Here is a 19,065-nt window from a genome sequence, read left to right as displayed (position 1 = left end):
CACCGACAGGTAAGAAACTTTTCGTTTTGCAGCGTGAATCTTTCTGGACTCACTATGCTGTGCATAGACTTTGTAGCGGTTTGTCATCTTTGTGGCGGCTGGGTGGAAGATGAGCGTTGGTCGTTGAATATATGTTGAAGCACCTTTTGCCCTACTTGTGCTTCCTTGTTCATTTGTATATCCACGCAGTAGTGCTTAGTGAACGTATGCACTGAAGCCCATGTTGCCGCCAGGCATATATCTTGAATGGGTGTGTTTGCCAGAAAGGCAATCGTTGCTCCCTTCTTTCTTGTGGAGTGGGCCCGTGCCCCCTCCGTTAGCTCTTGCCCTGCCTGTTTGTGGCAGAATTGTATTGTTAGTGCGATCAATCGCGCGATGGTGCTTTTCGTTACTGGTCTACCCAGGAAGCTGGTTGCGAAGGACACAAAAAACTGCTTGCATTTCCTGTGCTCCTTTGTTCTCTCGATGTAGTGCATCACCGCTCTTCTAGCGTCTAGAGTGTGTAGTGCCCTCTCTGAGCTTGTGACTGGGTTTTGAAAGAAACTAGGTATTTGTATAGTTTGGTTCATATGGAAAGCTGACACGACCATAGGCATGAAATGTGGGTCAGTCCTCATTACGACTCGGTCCTTGTGTATATGGATGTAGGGCTCTTGCAGCGTTAACGCTTGCAGTTCGCTCACTCTGCGCAGCGAGGTTATTGCTACCAGAAAGGCTGTTTTCATTGTCAGCATTTGTAGTGAGGCCTTGTGGATGGGCTCAAAGGGCGCCTTCATAAGTTCCGTCAGGACTATGTTGAGGCTCCATGCCGGCGGCGTAATCCTCTTTGGTGGCGCTATCCTTTTTGCCCCCTCCATGAATCTCTTTACTACTCGTGACGTAAAGAAACTTTCTCCCGTCTCACCTCGTGTGTAGGCCACAATCGCCGCTAGGTGGACTCTTAGCGAAGACGAACATAGTTTGGCTTTTAGTAGATGCGTGAGGTATCTAAGCACCGTTGACTCCCTTGTCAACTTATTTTGCAGTTTATTTTTTCTGCACCACAGTGTGAACCCCTTCCACTTTTCGCCATAGCATTTCCGTGTGGTCGGTCTCCTTGCCTCCCAGAGCACTCGCATAGTGCTTTGAGATAGCTTAAGGTGTGCGAACTCTATGTCTTCAGGAGCCATGCCGCTAGGCAGAGGCTCTCTGGCTCTGGGCGTAGAACTTCTCCGTTCTGCATGGAGAGTAAGTCTTTTCTTTTTGTGAACTTGTGTGGTGGCCCCTGTGCCAATTCCACTATTTGCGAGTACCAAGTCTGTCTTGCCCACAGTGGTGCCACTAGGATCAGCGTCATGTTGCTGGTCCTGCACTTGTTGAGTACCCTGTGTATCAGTGGTATCGGTGGAAAAGCGTAGGCAAATGTTCTTGACCAACTTATCCATAGGGCATTCCCCTGGGATAGTTTTCCTGGTTGTCTGGATGCGAAGTTTTGGCATTCTGCATTCAGGTGTGTTGCAAACTGGTCTATTGTCGGTGTGCCCCACCTCTTGAATAGTTTTTGCGTTTCCTGCCCATTGAGTTCCCACTCGTGGGATGCTGAAGTCTGCCTGCTGAGCCAGTCTGCTTCCACATTGTCCTTCCCCGGTAGGTGTATGGCCAGCAGGTCTATTTTGAGCGTGATGGCCCATCTCCAAATTTCGTGTGCCAGGTTGGACAGGGGGAACGATTGTGTCCCTCCCTGCTTGTTTATGTAGAACATAGTTGTAGTATTGTCCGTTTGTATCAACACCCTTTGGTTGTAGTTTTTTCTGGAAGGCCTTCAGTGCTAGCAGTACGGTCTTTAATTCCAGATAGTTGATGTGTCTGACCACATCTGCTGGAATCCCCAGACCCCTCACTCTGAGCTTGTTCATATGTGCTCCCCATCCTATCTGGGATGCATCTGTGGTGATGGTCACTGTTGGGCTTGGTGGTGTTAAGGGCTTCCCTATTGTTATGTTCTCCCTGTTCCACCATGCTATCTCTTCTTGCACTGCGTGCGTTACAACCACTAGATCCTCCCAACTTCCGTTTGCTTGTGACCATTTCTGTTGCAGCCATTCCTGGAATGGTCTCATGTGTAGGTGCACATTGGGAACTAGGTGAATGCATGACGCCATCATCCCCATGATCTTCCTCGCTGTTCTCACTGTCAGAGCTCGCCCCTTCTGGCAGAGGCGCGTCTCCTTCAGCAGGGCTAGTGTCCTTTTCTCGCTGGGCATCACCGTTCTCTTTACGGTGTTGATGTGCGCCCCCAGGAAGATCTTCACTTGTTCTGGTTCTATTGATGATTTTCCCCAGTGTATTGAGAACCCCAGCTTTGTCAGTGTCCTTGTGACACGCTGTGCGTGTTCCTCGCATTTTTCGCGTGAACTTGCCTTTATTAGCCAGTCGTCGAGGTAAGGATACATGTGAATTCCTTCCCTCCGCAGGTACGCTGCTACTGCTGCAAGGCATTTGGTGAAAACCCTTGGTGCGGACTTTAGACCGAATGCCAAGGTTGTGAATTGGTAGTGATCCTTGTTGACGGTGAAACTTAACAGATTCTTTTGCTGCCTGTTCATTGGGATGTGCAGGTAGGCATCTTTGAGATCCACGGTGGACATGAAGTCTCCGTCTCTCATTTGTGGGAGTAATTCTTGTAGGGATGTCATTTTGAATTTTTGCGTCCTTACGTACTTGTTTAGGAATCGTAGATCCAGGATGGGTCTTAGTGTTTCGTCCACCTTTGGTACCAGGAAGTAGTTTGAGTACACTCCCTTGTTCCTTTCTTTGAAAGGTACCGGTTCTATGGCCTCCTTTTGGAGTAGCTGTAGTGCTTTCTCTACGAGTTGTGCTAGCTCTTGTCCTGAGTGTTCCCTTCTCTTTGGTTTTTTGTTTGGGGGTCTCCTTTCCAACTCTATGCAGTATCCGTACTGTATGATGTTGAGTATCCATTTGTCTGTTGTTATTTTTCTTCATTCTTGGAGAAAAAATATGAGTCTGCCGCCCACCGGTGTTGCATGCTCGTAGGCGTTTGGTTCGTGTAACCCTCTTTTGTTGGTTCCTTTGTGCTCTACCCTTGGAGGGATGTTGTGGGTGAGCACCCTTCTCCGTGCGAAGTCACTTTGAGGCGGGTTGGTCTCCCCCTCTTCTTCTTTGGCCTCGTCCGTTCCCCCTACTGCGAAAGGACTGGCCCCGAGGCTGGTACTGCCAGTTCTGTTTCTGCTGCCCCTGTTGTCCATGACCCTGGCCTTGCTGGAATGTTTGATGCGACGTTCCCGGCTGGTTTCCTCCCCTTCCGTAAGGTCTCCGTGTCGGGGTACCTCATCTCATACCTCTGAACTGCAGGCCCCCCATGGACCTCGCCGTCTCATTCTCTTTTTTGAGTTGGGTGAGTTTCTCATCGACTGGTGCCCCGAACAGCGTTTCTCCGTTGAAAGGGGTGTTCAGGATGTTGTTCTGTACCTCTTGCTTGAATCCTGAAATTCTGAGCCAGGCCTGTCTCCTTTCAGTGATTCCTATTGCCATCAGTCTGCTTGATGTCTCAGCCCCGTCCAATGCTGTTTTAAGGCATGAATTTGCTATATTCTTGCCCTCTTCCACTAGATGCGTAGCTCTTTGTTGGTATTGCTCAGGGAGATGCTTGATTAGGTCCCCCATTTCGTCCCAATGTTGGTACTGGTGCCTGTTCAGTAGTGCATTGGAGTTTGCCATGCGCCAGTGCATTGCCGCGTTTCTCTCTATTTTTCTGCCAGTTAGGTCCATCCTTCTGCTCTCCTTGTCAGGAGGTGGTCCAGAGGTTGCCGGAACATTGGCCCTTTTTCTGGCTGTAGATGCGATAATGGAGTCTGCTGTGACAGATCCCTTGATGTATGGAGGGTCCTGAGAGGAGTGTTTATATTTTTTCTCTGTTCTGGGTGTGATGGATCTGCATGTTGCAGGGTCCTTGAACGCCTCCTTCCCCTGGTTCATGACACTCTGAAGCATGGGGAGGAACTGGCTCCTAGTTTGAATGGGGAGCAGTGTCTCGAGTAAAAAGTCCGCTTTCGGTTTTTCCTCCTCTAGTTTCACGCCAAAATCTGCAGCCGCGCTCTTTACGACCATGTTGTAAGCCCCAATATCATCTGGCGGCGAAGGCCTCGAAGGATAAGTCTCCACGGGCTCTTCTGGATTTTCGGTGTCGCGGTCCTGCCATTCCAGGTCTTGCGTCGACGACGGCGCAGAGCCGTAGTTCGATTGCTGTTCCACCTCCTCTTCTCCCTCATAGTAGAGATCATCTTCCTCTTCTTCGGGAGTTTTCGACTGCTCTTCAGCGTCGAACTCGTCCTGCTCTTCGACCTCGACGATAACCGGTGGTTTTGTCGGGATTGTGAATTTCTTCATCTTCTCGTCGAACTCCTTCTTCCTTTGAAGGATTCTCTCCATCTCCGCCTCGAGCCTTCTCTTTTTCTTCTCCATGTTGGAGGCATGTTCGGCGTCGAGCGCTGGCTTTTTCGACGGAGCTTGCGTCGACGCAACCTTGTCCTTCGTCGTCGAACGCCCAACCTCGTGGGCCTGTTTCGACGAACTTTGTTTTTCGGCGGCCTTCGGCACCTGGGAGTCCTTCTCGAAGGATCCGCTGGGCCTTTCGTCCTTGGGTCCACTCGCGGTCGTCGAAATTTTCGGCGCCGGTGTTCCCTTCAAGGACTTAGACTCCGGTTCTCGAGAGTCAGTCTCTGTTTTTCGGGGCCCTTTCGGGGTTTTTGTGCTCGACGTCTCTCCAACCTTGTCAGACGTATTCTTATCGGTCTCTGCGACCGTGAAGTCATCAGGTCCCTCGGCGATGTTGTCTTCATCGTCGGTGGAGAGGCCCAGGTCGTACAGAGACGGGGCCTTACCCTTGCCTTCTATGTTGTAGTTGGATCTCCGCTGCCTCTCTCTCACCCTGAGTGTCTTCGGTGTGAAGGCGGAGCAGGCGTTGAAGTCTTTGCTCTCGTGGTCGACTGGCAGGCAAATGTTGCAGACCGGATGTTGGTCCTTCTGCGCGTATTTGTGGTGGCAGTTACGGCAGAATTTAAAAGGTGTTTTGTCCATTCCTGCGCTCAGTGTCCCTGAGTGCGCATTTTCCGTTGGACGTCGAAGATCTCGAGTTTTTCCTCCTTCTTCGTCGTCCCGGCTTGATGCTCTTCCTGGCTGTAGTCTCCTTTAATTTTCCTTCGATGAAACTCGTGCTCTTCTTCTTTCTTCGTTCAAAAACTCTGGAGCTTCTCTGTGACGATCCAGACCCAACGGCGGAAAAAAGAATCTGAAGATGGCGCCCCAAGGTGGGACTTCCGCAGGAAGCATGCCGACGTCACGAGAAGTACACCAAATGGTGGGACGTCGATGCACACCTGGGCTACAAAAAAAATAAAAAAAATAAAGACTATGATTCCGGACCCAACCACCAGACCGCGGAATAATGCACAGCATAGTGAATCCAGAAAGATTCACGCTGCAAAACACGTCTCTCTTGAGAAGGTGCAGGTACTCTCCCTCTCAAAATAAAGAGCAGGTACTCAGTAATGGTCCATTTAAGGCACCGATTTTCCTTAAAATCAATAACCTTTTAAAAAGTTGGGAAAATAACTACTGTCACCCCAGCTCTAGGGTGGTGGTCAACGGGATACAATCCTCCTCCTTCCTTCCGGTTAGGCCGCATCCACGCCGTGAAAATGACGCTCTTGACCAAGCTCCTCTATTTATTTCAGGCCTTACCTATTGAATTGGAGGGTGATTTCTTTCAAAGAGTGAAGACCATGATCCTACGCTTTAGCTGGCAGGGGGGACGTGCTCGCTTTTCTTACTCTCTTCTGCGCCGCTCTCGCACAGATGGGAGAGTTGGAATCCTGGATATTCTCTTATACTACAAAGCGGCGAAGCTGAGAGTCTTGGTTGAATGGTCACAACAGGCATCCGAGAAACATTGGCTACATATGGATCGTAGTGTGACGGGGAGGACTATTTGGGACTTGGTGTGGCGCCCTCGAAAGGACAGACCACAGAATACCTACATTAGTACTCCCAGACGCACCACCCTCAGAGTATGGGACTCAGTTGCGGGAGACGATAGGTGGACTTCGTTCCCCTCCCCATTTACTCCGATCCACTTCAACCCAGCATTTCCCCTGGCCCCGCATGAGGGACCCTTTGATACCTGGAGAAAGGGAGGTTGCTTAGCTCTGACACACTTGTTCCATAACTTCGACCCTCTCACTTTCGATAACTGTAAACGGGACTATGAACAAGAGAACACAGAAAGATACCATTATACTCAATTGATGCATTGGACCCTTACTCCCCAGGTACGGGAGGCAGCCACCCGGCCTCTTACAAAATTTGAGACCTTCCTCACCAAGACTACTTCTATGAAAGGAGTGATTTTGTTTATATATAGCTTCCTGCTTAAAACCACCTTATCCCCACGCCCCGATATATGTCCATGTGGCAAGACTTGATTCATCGTCCTATTTCTGACGAGGAATGGACACACTTATGGACTGATATTGCGCGATTCAACCACTCCACGGAACTCAGGGAAGCGCACCTGAAGACCATGATGGACTGGTACCTGCATCCATCCAAACTTCGGCAGATTTTCCCCACCACCTCCGATAGATGTTGGAGAGGGTGCGGATTACTTGGGGATTTCCAACACATATGGTGAGATTGCCCGACTATCCGCCCCTTCTGGGAAGAAATTCGGGCACACATAAAAGACATGCTGGGTTATCCCGTCCTCACTACCATGGCGAGTGTCCTTTTGCTGGCTGCGTGACTCTTCTCTAGAGCACCAGACTCGAGCTGATAAAATGATCATGTGGCTTTGCATTGGGGTGGCTAAGATTACTTTGGCAGCTGCCTGGAAGAGGAGGGAGGCTCTGTCTATTTCCCTATGGCACTCTCGCCTATGGAAACTGCTGAGCCTAGAGCGTATGGCTGACATTTTCAGGGATAACTATAAGAACTTTGAATTTAAATGGGGACCCCTAGTCTCCTTCCTTTCAAGAAGCCTCCCATCGGCTGTGTGTCCTTCCACCTTAAGAGCCCTTCATCTCTTTCAATTTTGATTGGAGTCCCGGGGTCATATGACTCCTATATAGTATGAGTGTTGTCGCCACCACGGGTAGGGTGGGGGGAGGGTTTTTTGTCCTTTATTACCGTTATCTCACGTCTGGGATAAGTTGGTACATGATTTATGTTCATTTCATGTAACGCACTCCAATTGGACGGCTTGGGGAAGCTACCATTGAAGAAGGAAGTTGAGCTTTCTGTGGAACCGCCTGCTCGCATCTTGTCCCAGAAAGGACTCATGTCAAGCTCCATTACGATTAGAAACTGTTTCCGCCACTCGGGCCACTCGATAAGGAAAGGAGCTGGTTTATATTGAGCAAGGCACCCTGTGCAGCTGTTATAGTCCCACTGAAGCTTTCTGTTCCCCTGCGAGGGATGATGTGATGGTACTATCTCAGATTGTAAGATGTAAAAAAACTCAAACATATCTTTGGAAAAAAAAAGTTGGGAAAAGGTGACAAAGAATAAAAACATTTACAAACTTTTTTTTGTTTTTTTTTTTAAAGGAAATAAAGGGAAACCATAGGACTATGTAGCCATATAGGCTGCTGCCATGTAATAGAGTAAAACTGACACTGCAGGTTTAATGAATGCTTTCTTAGGTGTGCTTTTCTTTTTAACAAGGCAGACCAAGGAGTCCTGCTAAGTGAGCAATCGGCTTCTTTTATTCCTTCCACTGTGGATGTGGGTGGGTTACTTATGATTTCAATGGGGATTTCTCTTACAAAGAACTAGGAGTACAGGTAAGTAACTATTCCTCGACAATCCCCATTAATAATCATAAGCATAGGCTAGAAGAGCTAGTCCATCACCACTGATTGCGGTAGAAGGGGAAAAAGGAAAATAGTGCACTATGCAGAGTAGGTAATAAATTAGCAAGCCTAATTTGGGCATCTGCTCTAAAGGCAGACTCAAGATAGTAACATTTCGTAAACGTTTGCTGATCTTCGGTAGCTGTTTTACAAATCTGTGCAATTTAAATAATCCTGAATAAAGCAGTAAAAAGCACTTTTAATTTTAGTTGAATGAGCTTTTGGTTTACAAGTCAAAGTGTAACTGGCTTTCCCATAGCATAATCAAATGCTAGAGACAATTCATCTGCTGATGGACTACTCCTAGTAGCCAGTCCTGTGTTTAAGAGACCATAGCTGACAAACAATGAGCCCACATTCAAATCAAGTGCACTTGCTGTGACTTGAATCAGGATTTCTTCCCACATGCCACTACACCTGCTTGTTCAAGTAGTGGTTAGTTGTTTAAAAAGTCCCTTTATTCAAGATGGAAGTTTTTGTTGAGACTGGCTGAAATGCCTTCAGGGTTAGGTGTATAGCTCTTACTTACAGGAAATTGACATAATAGGACATTTCCTTGGAATACCATCTCCTTTGAATCCAAAGATGGACCTTGTGTGCATCTTAGCTGGTCAGAGAAGCAACAGTCACAATCATATAAATTGGGACCTCCTGATGAGTGCCCAACACAAATGAAATTCTGCAGTCACCACCATCATTATAGAGACAGCACCGCATGAGGAAAAAGTGAATCTGTCCGCCTATCCGGCTGAGTATTGAGACACTGATCCTCCAGGTAGTGCTGCAACAGTCTCATGAAGAGGGCATGTGGAATGAGCAATATGCAGGATTCCATTAAACCTGGAAGAGATTAAATTTGTCTCACAGTCAGGTGGACTGTTTTCATAAAAGTGTGACACTCCTACTCCGAAGGATACCCTTTTTGTACGTAGTACGTCCAAAACTTTTCCCAGGCAGTGTCTGGACTGCACTGTGGTTGATTTTTTTTGTAATTGACAAGTAACCCCAATCAACTCATAGTAGAGACTGCCAGCTAGAAATATGTAAGAGTTTGTTTCTAGGTTAAGGCTTTTATCAACAAGTCATCTAGATACAGAGATACAAACATTTTCTATCTTCTGGGATGCAACGCCACAACCGCCAAGCACTTAAAAAAAGTTCTTGCTTTTGACTTCATGCCGAGTGGAAGAACCTTGCTCTGTTAATGTTCGTTCTCTTCAATGAATCAAAGGTCCTTCTGACATTTATTTGCAATAGGAATGTGAAAGTAAGCATCCTGAAGATGTGTGGAAATAAGCATCCTGAAGGTCTATGACACTTAGACTGTGTCTTCAATGGAGCTGTGTGGAGATTTGTTGTATTGCTAGCATCTTGAACTTCTCTTTCCATATCTATTTGTTTGCTGTTGTGAGATCCAGAAGTGGTGTGAACTTGTTTTTGGATCCTTTCTTCTTCACCAGAAAGGAGGAGGAATACATTTCCAATCATTTCAGTTGAGGTGGACCCCTTCCTATGGCCTGCTTTACAAGACGATTGTTGAACTCCTGCTAAAGTCTGCCCTGGCAGTGTTGGTGTAACCTTTTTTAGAGGTACTTTCGGAGGCGTTTTTTAACCAGAGACAACACCCATTTTAAACAGTATTCCACACCCACCTGTCTCTAGATTTCCTTCCACTTTTTTAGGTAGTTGAAAATACTTCCTCCCACCACTGGAGTGGGTAACAGAAGAGGTGAAGCATGGAGTCACAGACTGCCTCCTGTGGGACATTTTCTGCTGCTACCAATCTTTGATGTCTAACTTTTCCCTCGGATTGACACCTTTGTTATTGATTTGACGGTCTGCTGCATTTGAGACCCTGAACCCGCTTATGGAAATTACAGCGATCATAGGGTTTGTAAGTATATTTCCTCTAGTCTTTTCTCTAGCCCTATGACATTTAATGTTTCCATCTTAGCCTTTATGCGGGCCATTCCTTCATCCTCATGGGAGCCAAACAATACATTACCTGAAAAAATGGGATATCCTTTGTTGAGCCTGTGTCCGGCGTAGCAAGAAGTTTTGATGGTGGGATTACTGAAATGACCAGCGAAGTGGGTCTTGATGGAAAAGTCTCTATTGGTGCAGTGGACTGAGAGGGCAATTGGGATCTTGAAGGTGCAGGATCTCTACTTCAATCACTGGCATGAGTCTAGTAGAGAAGCATTTATGTGTATACTCAATTTGAAGTCTTCATGATTTCAGCTTGTGAACCCACAAACCTGCCCTCAACAGTAAAAAAGTAGCAAACGTATCTTGTTTCAATGTCATAGATCTTGATGTCGAGCAGAACGGCAATGTTTTCTACTAAGAGGTCTCGTTTTGGATCTCCCTCATGGGGAGTTTCCAGAGATAAAAATTGGAGCACTGGTAGCAGGCCCTCTTACTCTACAATCGCCTGACCTTCCAGATCGTCCTCAGAGGACTTCTGAAGTGCATGAAGCTGGATTTTCTCTCTTTTTGTCATGCAGAAAGTTTACAGCAGTGGTAGCATTTTTAAGGGCAATGGGTACCCGGAAGGTAAATAATACACAGACACGAGAATCTGTGTCTTTTTCTGCCACATGAGGAGCACTTCATATTTTTTTAAAGAAGAAAAATAATTCCTGTCAGGAAATTACAAAAACCTATTTCAAATGAAGAAGAGTAAGGTGTTTTTAAACAAGATTTAAAACTATTTCTAGTCGAAAATTGCCAAAAAAGGCCAAACTCTGAGTTCAAGGATCCTGCCACCAGGAGCCAGACATAAGAACTGGAGCAACAGCCTCTTAGAGAGCATAATGGGATAGTCATAGATTTGGATTCCTTAAATCTGCAGTGCCAGTTCTCCCACCTTCAGTGATTGCCGTCTGTATGGCTCCATTGTCCTATAATTTCCTTTAAATATAGTTTGTGAAAAGGATTTGTTTTTAATTCTTCTCACCTGTTCTTCTAGCGACATTTCTAACTTATAAACAGGTAACTGATTTTAAAGAAAATATATAGAATAGGCTAATGTATCCTATTAATAGGCTGCCAAATAGTTTTAAATTAAGGAAGTATGGCTTTTCTAACAAACGCAAATGATTTTTTCTGTGATAAGGTGCTCCGAAATCCCACATAGGCAAGACAATGTATCGCTCATGATTTTAATAGAGATTCCGCTGAATGAGAACGTAATTTTCCCAGAATGTTTTTTACTCCCCAAGAATTATCTTTTCAATCAGTTGTTTTGCACGACTCCAACCTCGCGCCTCCCACCAACTTCCGAGCCAATCAATTCCCATAACCAAAACAACCATTCAGTCCAATAAAAAAATTATTTCCCAGGAACCATACTGGCTAAATAGGTCTGTAGAGAAATTTTAACCCATTCCCCCACCAAACTTACTCTTCTTGTTCTGCTGCAGGATCCGTCCTTGTTCTGCTCGCCACAAGGAAGTCACTGTCGCTCTCCAAGCAGCTTGTTTCTGTTGCTCCAAGCTCACTGGACTCCACTGCACCAGGCTCAGCCAGGCTTACATTATCCTGCTCTGGCACAGAACCAATGCTCACGGCTGAGTCTAGGGGACAGTTCTTCATCTCCAAGGAAAGCACTTTACTGCTGTCTCTTTTGCTTACAGGTGATAATTGCCGCATGGGGAACTTCAAGGATTCAGGGCTCTGAGCACGTTTCCGAGACCCTACTGGATATGGACTGTCACTGCTTTTTGTGGAGGAACTCCACATTCCATTGCCCTCCTTGCAGTCATGATAGAGAACTCCTGATTGCACAATATAGGGGTCAGTCACTTGGTGGATATCCTGAAGGCCGAGTTTGACAGCATGCTCATTGTTACATTTTGTGTTGCTCACCAATGGTTTTTCTTCTCTCGAACCCATCATCACTGGCTCCTCCAAAATCAAGTCAGCAACCTCCTCGGGCCTGAACAGACGCCTGCGCTTAAGCATAGGGGATGGTAGGGCAGGTCGAACGCGAACTATGGACTGGATAGCTCCCTCTCCTACACTAGCAATAACTGGGATAATATTGCCAGAACACAGTACCGGAGTACACTGCTGATCAAAGGGAAATAGATACTGCCTAGTATCGATTCCAGGGGTCACGACCTTTGTAGCTTCCTCTTTTTCATGCCCTTTTGTGATCCCTGCAGTTAAACAACCATTTCTCTCATGCATGCCCCACAGGTTTGAGACTCCCTCAATTGCCATACAGTCAGTCTTCTCTTTACAACCATCAGTGCTTACGAAGGGCACCATTAGAGAAGTGCAGAGGGTTTGAGTGTGACTCCAGCAGAGGGCTCGCTGGACTTGGATAAACAGTGTTGACTTGGGAATCGGTTGGAATCGGAGATACAGTCTTCTTTGTGGGGCACTCTTGGGTCTGAGGACCTGTGTTTATTTCAGAAAGGTTCTGTGGGGCATTCTTCTGAAAGTCTGTAATTGAGAGCCTCACTAGAGATACCCTTAAATCCATAGTTAGAGCCTTACCATTCGAATCTACTGGGGATAGAGCAACAGGTTTGGTTTCAGAGGCAACATGGCTAAGCAAGACAGTCTTCTGAGAGTTATGAGAAGGTAGCTTTTATAGAGAGACCTTCTAGTCCATAGTCACAATATTACTATTAAAGGGTAGTAGATGGAGAGAGGCACTCTTGGAGGCAGAAAATATCTTCACATGTTTATTTGGGGAAGGTTCAAGTTTTTGCTGTTTAGGAGAGTCTCTCCCTGGATTGCATGAGAATGCTGCTGGGTTAGGCTTGACTTTGTGAACTTGTGAGATCTTTCTTGGGGTAGACAATCTTTGATCGGTAAAATGTGATAATTTTACTGGAGAACAAGAACCCATCGGACTATGCATGCTAGGTGGTAACATTTCAAAGGCACACTTCAGGACATTCTCATCCATTGTGGTGTATTTGTTGTGCTGCATTCTCTTGGAGTGGTAGCCCAACATCTCTACCTCGTTCCTTCCACCTTGGGGACAAAATATTTTCCCGACGTCTTTGATGCAGCAGCCAAGCTGGAATCCAAATGCTGAGGGCCTGACCGGCGTGGCCTTTTCGGTGGGGTCTCTGATGCTGAGGGTGATTCCATCTCCATTCTTAGTGATCCCTGATCTACAAAAGGATAAACATTGGACCCTATAACCCTGTCACCCCGATTACAGATCAGACAATACTGTAGAATTGTTTTTTCTTGCTACCCTAACTTCAAAGCTACACATACCGTTCACCAAAACCTATGCCCAAGTCTGAGAACATGCAAATCTGTACCAATGCCCTACAACGAAGTTAAGGACCACTCTAAACCAGCACAAATGATCAATTTCTAAATCTGAAAAAAAATAACACGCGTTTATGAACCTTCAAAACGTTTAACTAAACATGCAATCCTAAGACTGAGAACATTCCCCAAATACCCTGTAACATCGCACCATTTCTCGTGACATTGTCAAAAACATATGTACACAAATTATCTCAAAGTCTGTAAATGCTTGAATCCTTTCAGAGTAAAGTAGAAATCGCAAAAACAAATATGAACATAAACGTATGCACAATATCTGCACACATCGTATTCCTAAATATTATACCCCCTCTCATAGCTTTTAAAAAGCTCTCATTCTTAAAAGTTCCTAAAACAGGCACATACTCCTATGGCACTGTCTAAGAAGGTTTATCACTAATGTGAGTGCACCCCCCCTCCACCCTGGTTTGTTAGAGCAAATAGTGTCTTGAACATGTACTCGTCATTTCCCAGTCTGAAACAGCCCCAGTTCTTAGTTGCGCATCAGATTTTTTTAAGGGCACTCTTGGTTTTAATGCAAGTCTGTTCCTCAAACCTCTTACACACATGATGCAGTCCTCTATGCCCTCTTAGCAGTTCCTCACAGATCTAGCACTGTCCCAAAAACATATACAAAGGTCCCAAAACTAAAGATGAGACTGTCTCCATAAACCCTGAACATGTTCCTTATTCCTGAAACAATCCACACAATCTGCACTCATTTTCAAATGATAAGTCCTTAAAACATGTATAGTCAAAACATCCCTAACCCCATCACCCTAATTCAAAACCGGTACATACTCATACACTCTCAACCAAAACTTCGACATTAGCTGCATTCATAAACTTGAAACTTGTTGGAATTGAAGCCTGCATATAGACTTATATTCCCAAAACGTGTGCTTACGCCTCCAGTCCTAAGTCTGACCTTGTCCTAAATGGATATAACTACCTTAAAACTACTAAGTCACACCAAATCCTGCATGTATACAGCCACTTCAGAGAGTCAGGCAGCCACGATAAATCTGCATATAACTTTGAATGCAAAAGTCTGAGTTGATGTCAAAAAACCTATTAATATGCTTCATTTCTATGTCAGAATCTATGCTCCAAACCCAGTACACTCAATTAATTCCTCAGTGCGACCCTTACCTGACCAAATCAGATACATGCATGGCATTCATTAATCTGAAAACAATACTCAAAAGAATACTGTGGGTCTAGGGTGCAGAATCAGAACGTACACTGGTAGAACAGAAAAAGAGAAAGTCCGAGGTAACCAAGGCAATTGTGTGGAAACCTCCAATGAGGTTTAAGTTCCCATCACCCACCGAAGGTGGTTAATCATCATTTGGGAACTAAGGACATTCCCAAGAGTACCAACCACAATGATGATTGTGATGGTACCCTGGTTGTCCCAGGCATCCGTGCCAAATTGTTACCAACGGTAAGGTGATGATTGCAGTGCGAAAAGTGTAGTGAAACAAAAATGTGATATTAAAAAGGACTACCAAGACACTATGTAATTTATTCTGGCGCTATCTTGGTGCCAACTTAAAAACAATATAGACAGCATAAACAAATAACTGTCAGATCTTTGGTCTACATGTTTCGGCTTATGGACAAGGAAGTCCAAGCTCTCGTCAGGACCATGTAAACGCTACTGCAAAAACGTGATAGAAACAAGGAGTGAAAAGTAACAAATAGATTGATTCAACGGTTGGTACCCAATACAACCTGATGGGGTCCTGTATGTCACATTGGAACAGTTACAAGCATTGTCTGGTAGTAGAACTCTGAATAGAATCAAAACAAAAAGGTATTTTGATAAAGACACTCAACTTGATCATGTTTCACAACAGTGTACATTACAGATCCAAATGCTATGTGTAGTTCATTATAATACACAAAAATATATTTGTATCAATCCTCATAGATGTATACTGTGACAAGTAGTTGACACACAGATTTTACGTGCACTTACCCGAGTAATTGTGGGTACGCACCTCGCCTCACCTGGCATCCGCTCAGGAATTGAGGCACCGCTCTAGAAGGGGAAATTCCCAAAAACAGATTATGTGGTCCCTGTGGGCCGGGCAAAGCTCAAGCCTAAGGGAGCAAGTTGGAATTACCGTAATTGGTGCTCGTGAAGGCAGTGCTAAAACCAAGGCAGAAGGGGTCAGGACACTTAGCTACTCAAAGAGTAAAAAAGTAAAGTAAACAGACTACTTCAAAAATGACTCCAGATATGTGAGAAAATAGACTGTGAATAGCTGAAACACACTCCATCAAAAGTCCGTTACAAAAGTGTGCTGTAGCAAATACAATACAAAAGGAACTCTAACCAATACACCTACGTATAAAGGGACGTGATGGTCTGTGAGACTGTAACCCGAGGACCAGCCGGTGCGTCGGGGTTTTTCTTAAAAAAAGTTAGTGAGAGTATCCGATCCAATAACACATCAAAAAGTGGGTCGCTAAGAAAAGCGCTTACCTATCCGTCGGTACCCCGCTCCAAACACCAGAGCTGGAAGGGGAGGTGCCGGGCGGGCTGCGAGGATGTTGTTTTATTCAATTCCGGTATGTGCGTGCTTCCGTATCGATAGCTACGGAGCACGTAGGTGTTCAAAAGGCGAAATGCCAATCTATTGTGTGCAAGGCTTGCTGGGACATGTAGTATTGATTGTGTCACCACAGAAAGTATCGCATGTGTGCGAACCGAGAAAAGCCTGATAATGTAAAAAAAAATGTGTCACAGATAATTTAAAGCTGGTCGAGGATCGGGAAAATGGTATAAAATAAGAAAAACCCCGACGCACCGGCTGGTCCTCGGGTTACAGTCTCACAGACCATCACGTCCCTTTATAAGTAGGTGTATTGGTTAGAGTTCCTTTTGTATTGTATTTGCTACGGCACACTTTTGTAACGGACTTTTGATGGTGTGTTTCAGCTATTCACAGTCTATTTTCTCACATATCTGGAGTCATTTTTGAAGTAGTCTGTTTACTTTACTTTTTTACTCTTTGAGTAGCTAAGTGTCCTGACCCCTTCTGCCTTGGTTTTAGCACTGCCTTCACGAGCACCAATTACGGTAATTCCAACTTGCCCCCTTAGGCTTGAGGTTTGCCCGGCCCACAGGGACCACATAATCTGTTTTTTGGAATTTCCCCTTCTAGAGCGGTGCCTCAATTCCTGAGCGGATGCCAGGTGAGGCGAGGTGCGTACCCACAATTACTCGGGTAAGTGCACGTAAAATCTGTGTGTCAACTACTTGTCACAGTATACATCTATGAGGATTGATACAAATATATTTTTGTGTATTATAATAAACTACACATAGCATTTGGATCTGTAATGTACACTGTTGTGAAACATGATCAAGTTGAGTGTCTTTATCAAAATACCTTTTTGTTTTGATTCTATTCAGAGTTCTACTACCAGACAATGCTTGTAACTGTTCCAATGTGACATACAGGACCCCATCAGGTTGTATTAGGTACCAACCGTTGAATCAATCTATTTGTTACTTTTCACTCATTTCTATCACGTTTTTGCAGTAGCGTTTACATGGTCCTGACGAGAGCTTGGACTTCCTTGTCCATAAGCCGAAACATGTAGACCAAAGATCTGACCGTTATTTGTTTATGCTGTCTATATTGTTTTTAAGTTGGCACCAAGATAGCGCCAGAATAAATTACATAGTGTCTTGGTAGTCCTTTTTAATATCACATTTTTGTTTCACTACACTTTTCGCACTGCAATCATCACCCTACCGTTGGTAACAATTTGGCACGGATGCCTGGGACAACCAGGGTACCATCACAATCATCATAGTGGTTGGTACTCTTGGGAATGTCCTTAGTTCCCAAATGATGATTAACCACCTTCGGTGGGTGATGGGAACTTAAACCTCATTGCAGGTTTCCACACAATTGCCTTGGTTACCTCGGACTTTCTCTTTTTCTGTTCTACCAGTGTACGTTCTGATTCTGCACCCTAGACCCACAGTATTCTTTTGAGTATTGTAATTTGACTTGGGGATTTAATACTGTGTAGGTCTCTAAACACATCCCTAGGACCCTCTTTCATATAATATATTCGTTTGTTAATTCATTAATCTGAGACGGTCTTCAAAACCTATGCAGCCCTCATCACCACGAAGCCCAAGACTATTAAAATCCTGACTTCCCCCAAAAAAGTATTTTGTTCCATTCAAGATTGATACAGTCCTGATCGTATACATGTACCCAAAGTTCATCATTGTCCATAAAAACATACACTCTCATTCCTAAAGCTCACACTATACTCACAATCTCTAAATACACTACAACTTTGAATGTGACACTATCTCCCAAAAATTGAACATATGCCTTGCTCAAAACTCTGAGACTTTCGATCAAAACGGGTATACAAGCCTCATCCCTAGAAAACAACACCCCACATCATGTGTATACACCATTTTCTAGGTTTGAGAGTCTTCTCACAACTTATACACTTGCTACAGTAATAGGCTTAGGTGGCCAGAGACTTTCACATAAGCCCCTAATATGAAACGAGACTGGCTTGCATATAGGCCCCAAGTGCCAAGTGTGACTGTCTCACCCAAAATGCTTACACGTGACCACTCCAGAACATAATACAGACCTGAAAATCTGTTAAATGCCACCCCCCCCCCCCCCCTTTGTAAACCTGAGGCTGTCCAACAAAACAAAAAGATGTTCCTCCCTATCCAAATTTAAAATTATGACTCAATTGCGCAAAACACGTATTGCTAAATCGGAAGTGTCCCCAAAAGCCCAACACTACATCAGAGACTGTTCCAGACCTCTGAAAAGAGATCCCAACCTTCCATCAAGACACTCCACACCCTCAAAAGTACAAAATCACCATTCAAACATTTACACATGTCTCATTCCTTTCAGAAACCTTACGTTATATACAAACCTTTACATTTACATCCACCATTCAGGTACGTCATATATCTGAGAAGGTACACCAAACCAATAAAAAAAAGACCTTTGATTCCATATAAAGCCACTCAAAACCTGTACAGATTCTCATTTCTAAGCACAATACTGTTAACATATCATAGGTTAATTCCAAACACCTCTAAGCCTGCTCTCCACAAATTAAATGCCACATTAGGCTAGACTAGAAGAGCCTACATCCTGCTCTCTACAAAAGAAGCACCCAAAGCATTACGCATGCACTGCTCATTATAAAACAAATTACTAATAGAGCAAATTGAAATAGCTATAATGTTGTCCCTTTAAATAACTCCTAAACAGACTTCCCGCTATGAATCCAACGCTCCTTAAACTTTGCCAAAAACCCACAAGGTATCCTCAATCCTGCTAGCTCATACCCAAGAACCTACTTCTAGATGCGCCACAAAATACTGTTACTGCACTTACCTCCCCTCACCAGTAACATGCCACTCACTGTAATTCCAACCGCCTCTATAGACTGCCCTCAAACATGCCCTGTTCTCAAACTCATCTATAGTTCATGGTTTGATTTAAACACAATAAATGAGAACCCAAACTATGAGAACTTTTATCAAATCAAATTAAAGAATATCTGAGAGAACGAAGACAAACAATACAAACATACAGACCAGGAATTGCATTCCAGTTAACAGAACATTTTAATTAAACTGCAAACTAAAAAAAAAAATTCCTCAAAAAATAAGAATTGGTAGTATGTACAACCTACAGAAATATATAAATGAAAAAAGGAGTACAAGAAAAGTAAGAATAAAAAAGTGTTTTGGGGGGGGGGGGAGGGGGGGTAGCTTCTTTCTACCTGGGCCATAAAGAAAACAAAAAAAAGAAATTGCGGATTATGGAAGAGTAGA

General features: G+C 44.6%; 1 protein-coding gene across 6 annotated transcripts in view; it reads right to left on the bottom strand.

Moving 5' to 3' along the window:
• Window positions 1-19,065, bottom strand: part of LOC146870081 (TERF1-interacting nuclear factor 2-like) — a 119,481-nt gene that overhangs the window by 29,796 nt on the left and 70,620 nt on the right. Inside the window, exon 1 of one of the 6 annotated variants that reach the window (XR_014969071.1) lies at window positions 11,314-13,042. The exons of 3 other annotated variants lie outside the window; for them this stretch is intronic. Coding sequence is in view for 1 of the 3 variants with exons in the window: in XM_085627755.1 (XP_085483881.1) it covers window positions 12,882-13,042 (161 nt within the window). In the remaining 2 variants the exon portion in view is untranslated. Of the gene's footprint in view, window positions 1-11,313; window positions 13,043-19,065 lie in introns of those variants that run through there. 2 more of the 6 variants (XM_085627755.1, XM_085627786.1) reach the window with 2 other exon arrangements.

Source organism: Triturus cristatus, chromosome 1_1 (genome assembly GCF_964204655.1).
Source record: "Triturus cristatus chromosome 1_1, aTriCri1.1, whole genome shotgun sequence".
NCBI classification, from domain to species: domain Eukaryota; kingdom Metazoa; phylum Chordata; class Amphibia; order Caudata; family Salamandridae; genus Triturus; species Triturus cristatus.
The sequence above is the reverse complement of the archived record's forward strand: the minus strand, read 5'-3'. Positions and strand labels throughout refer to the sequence as shown.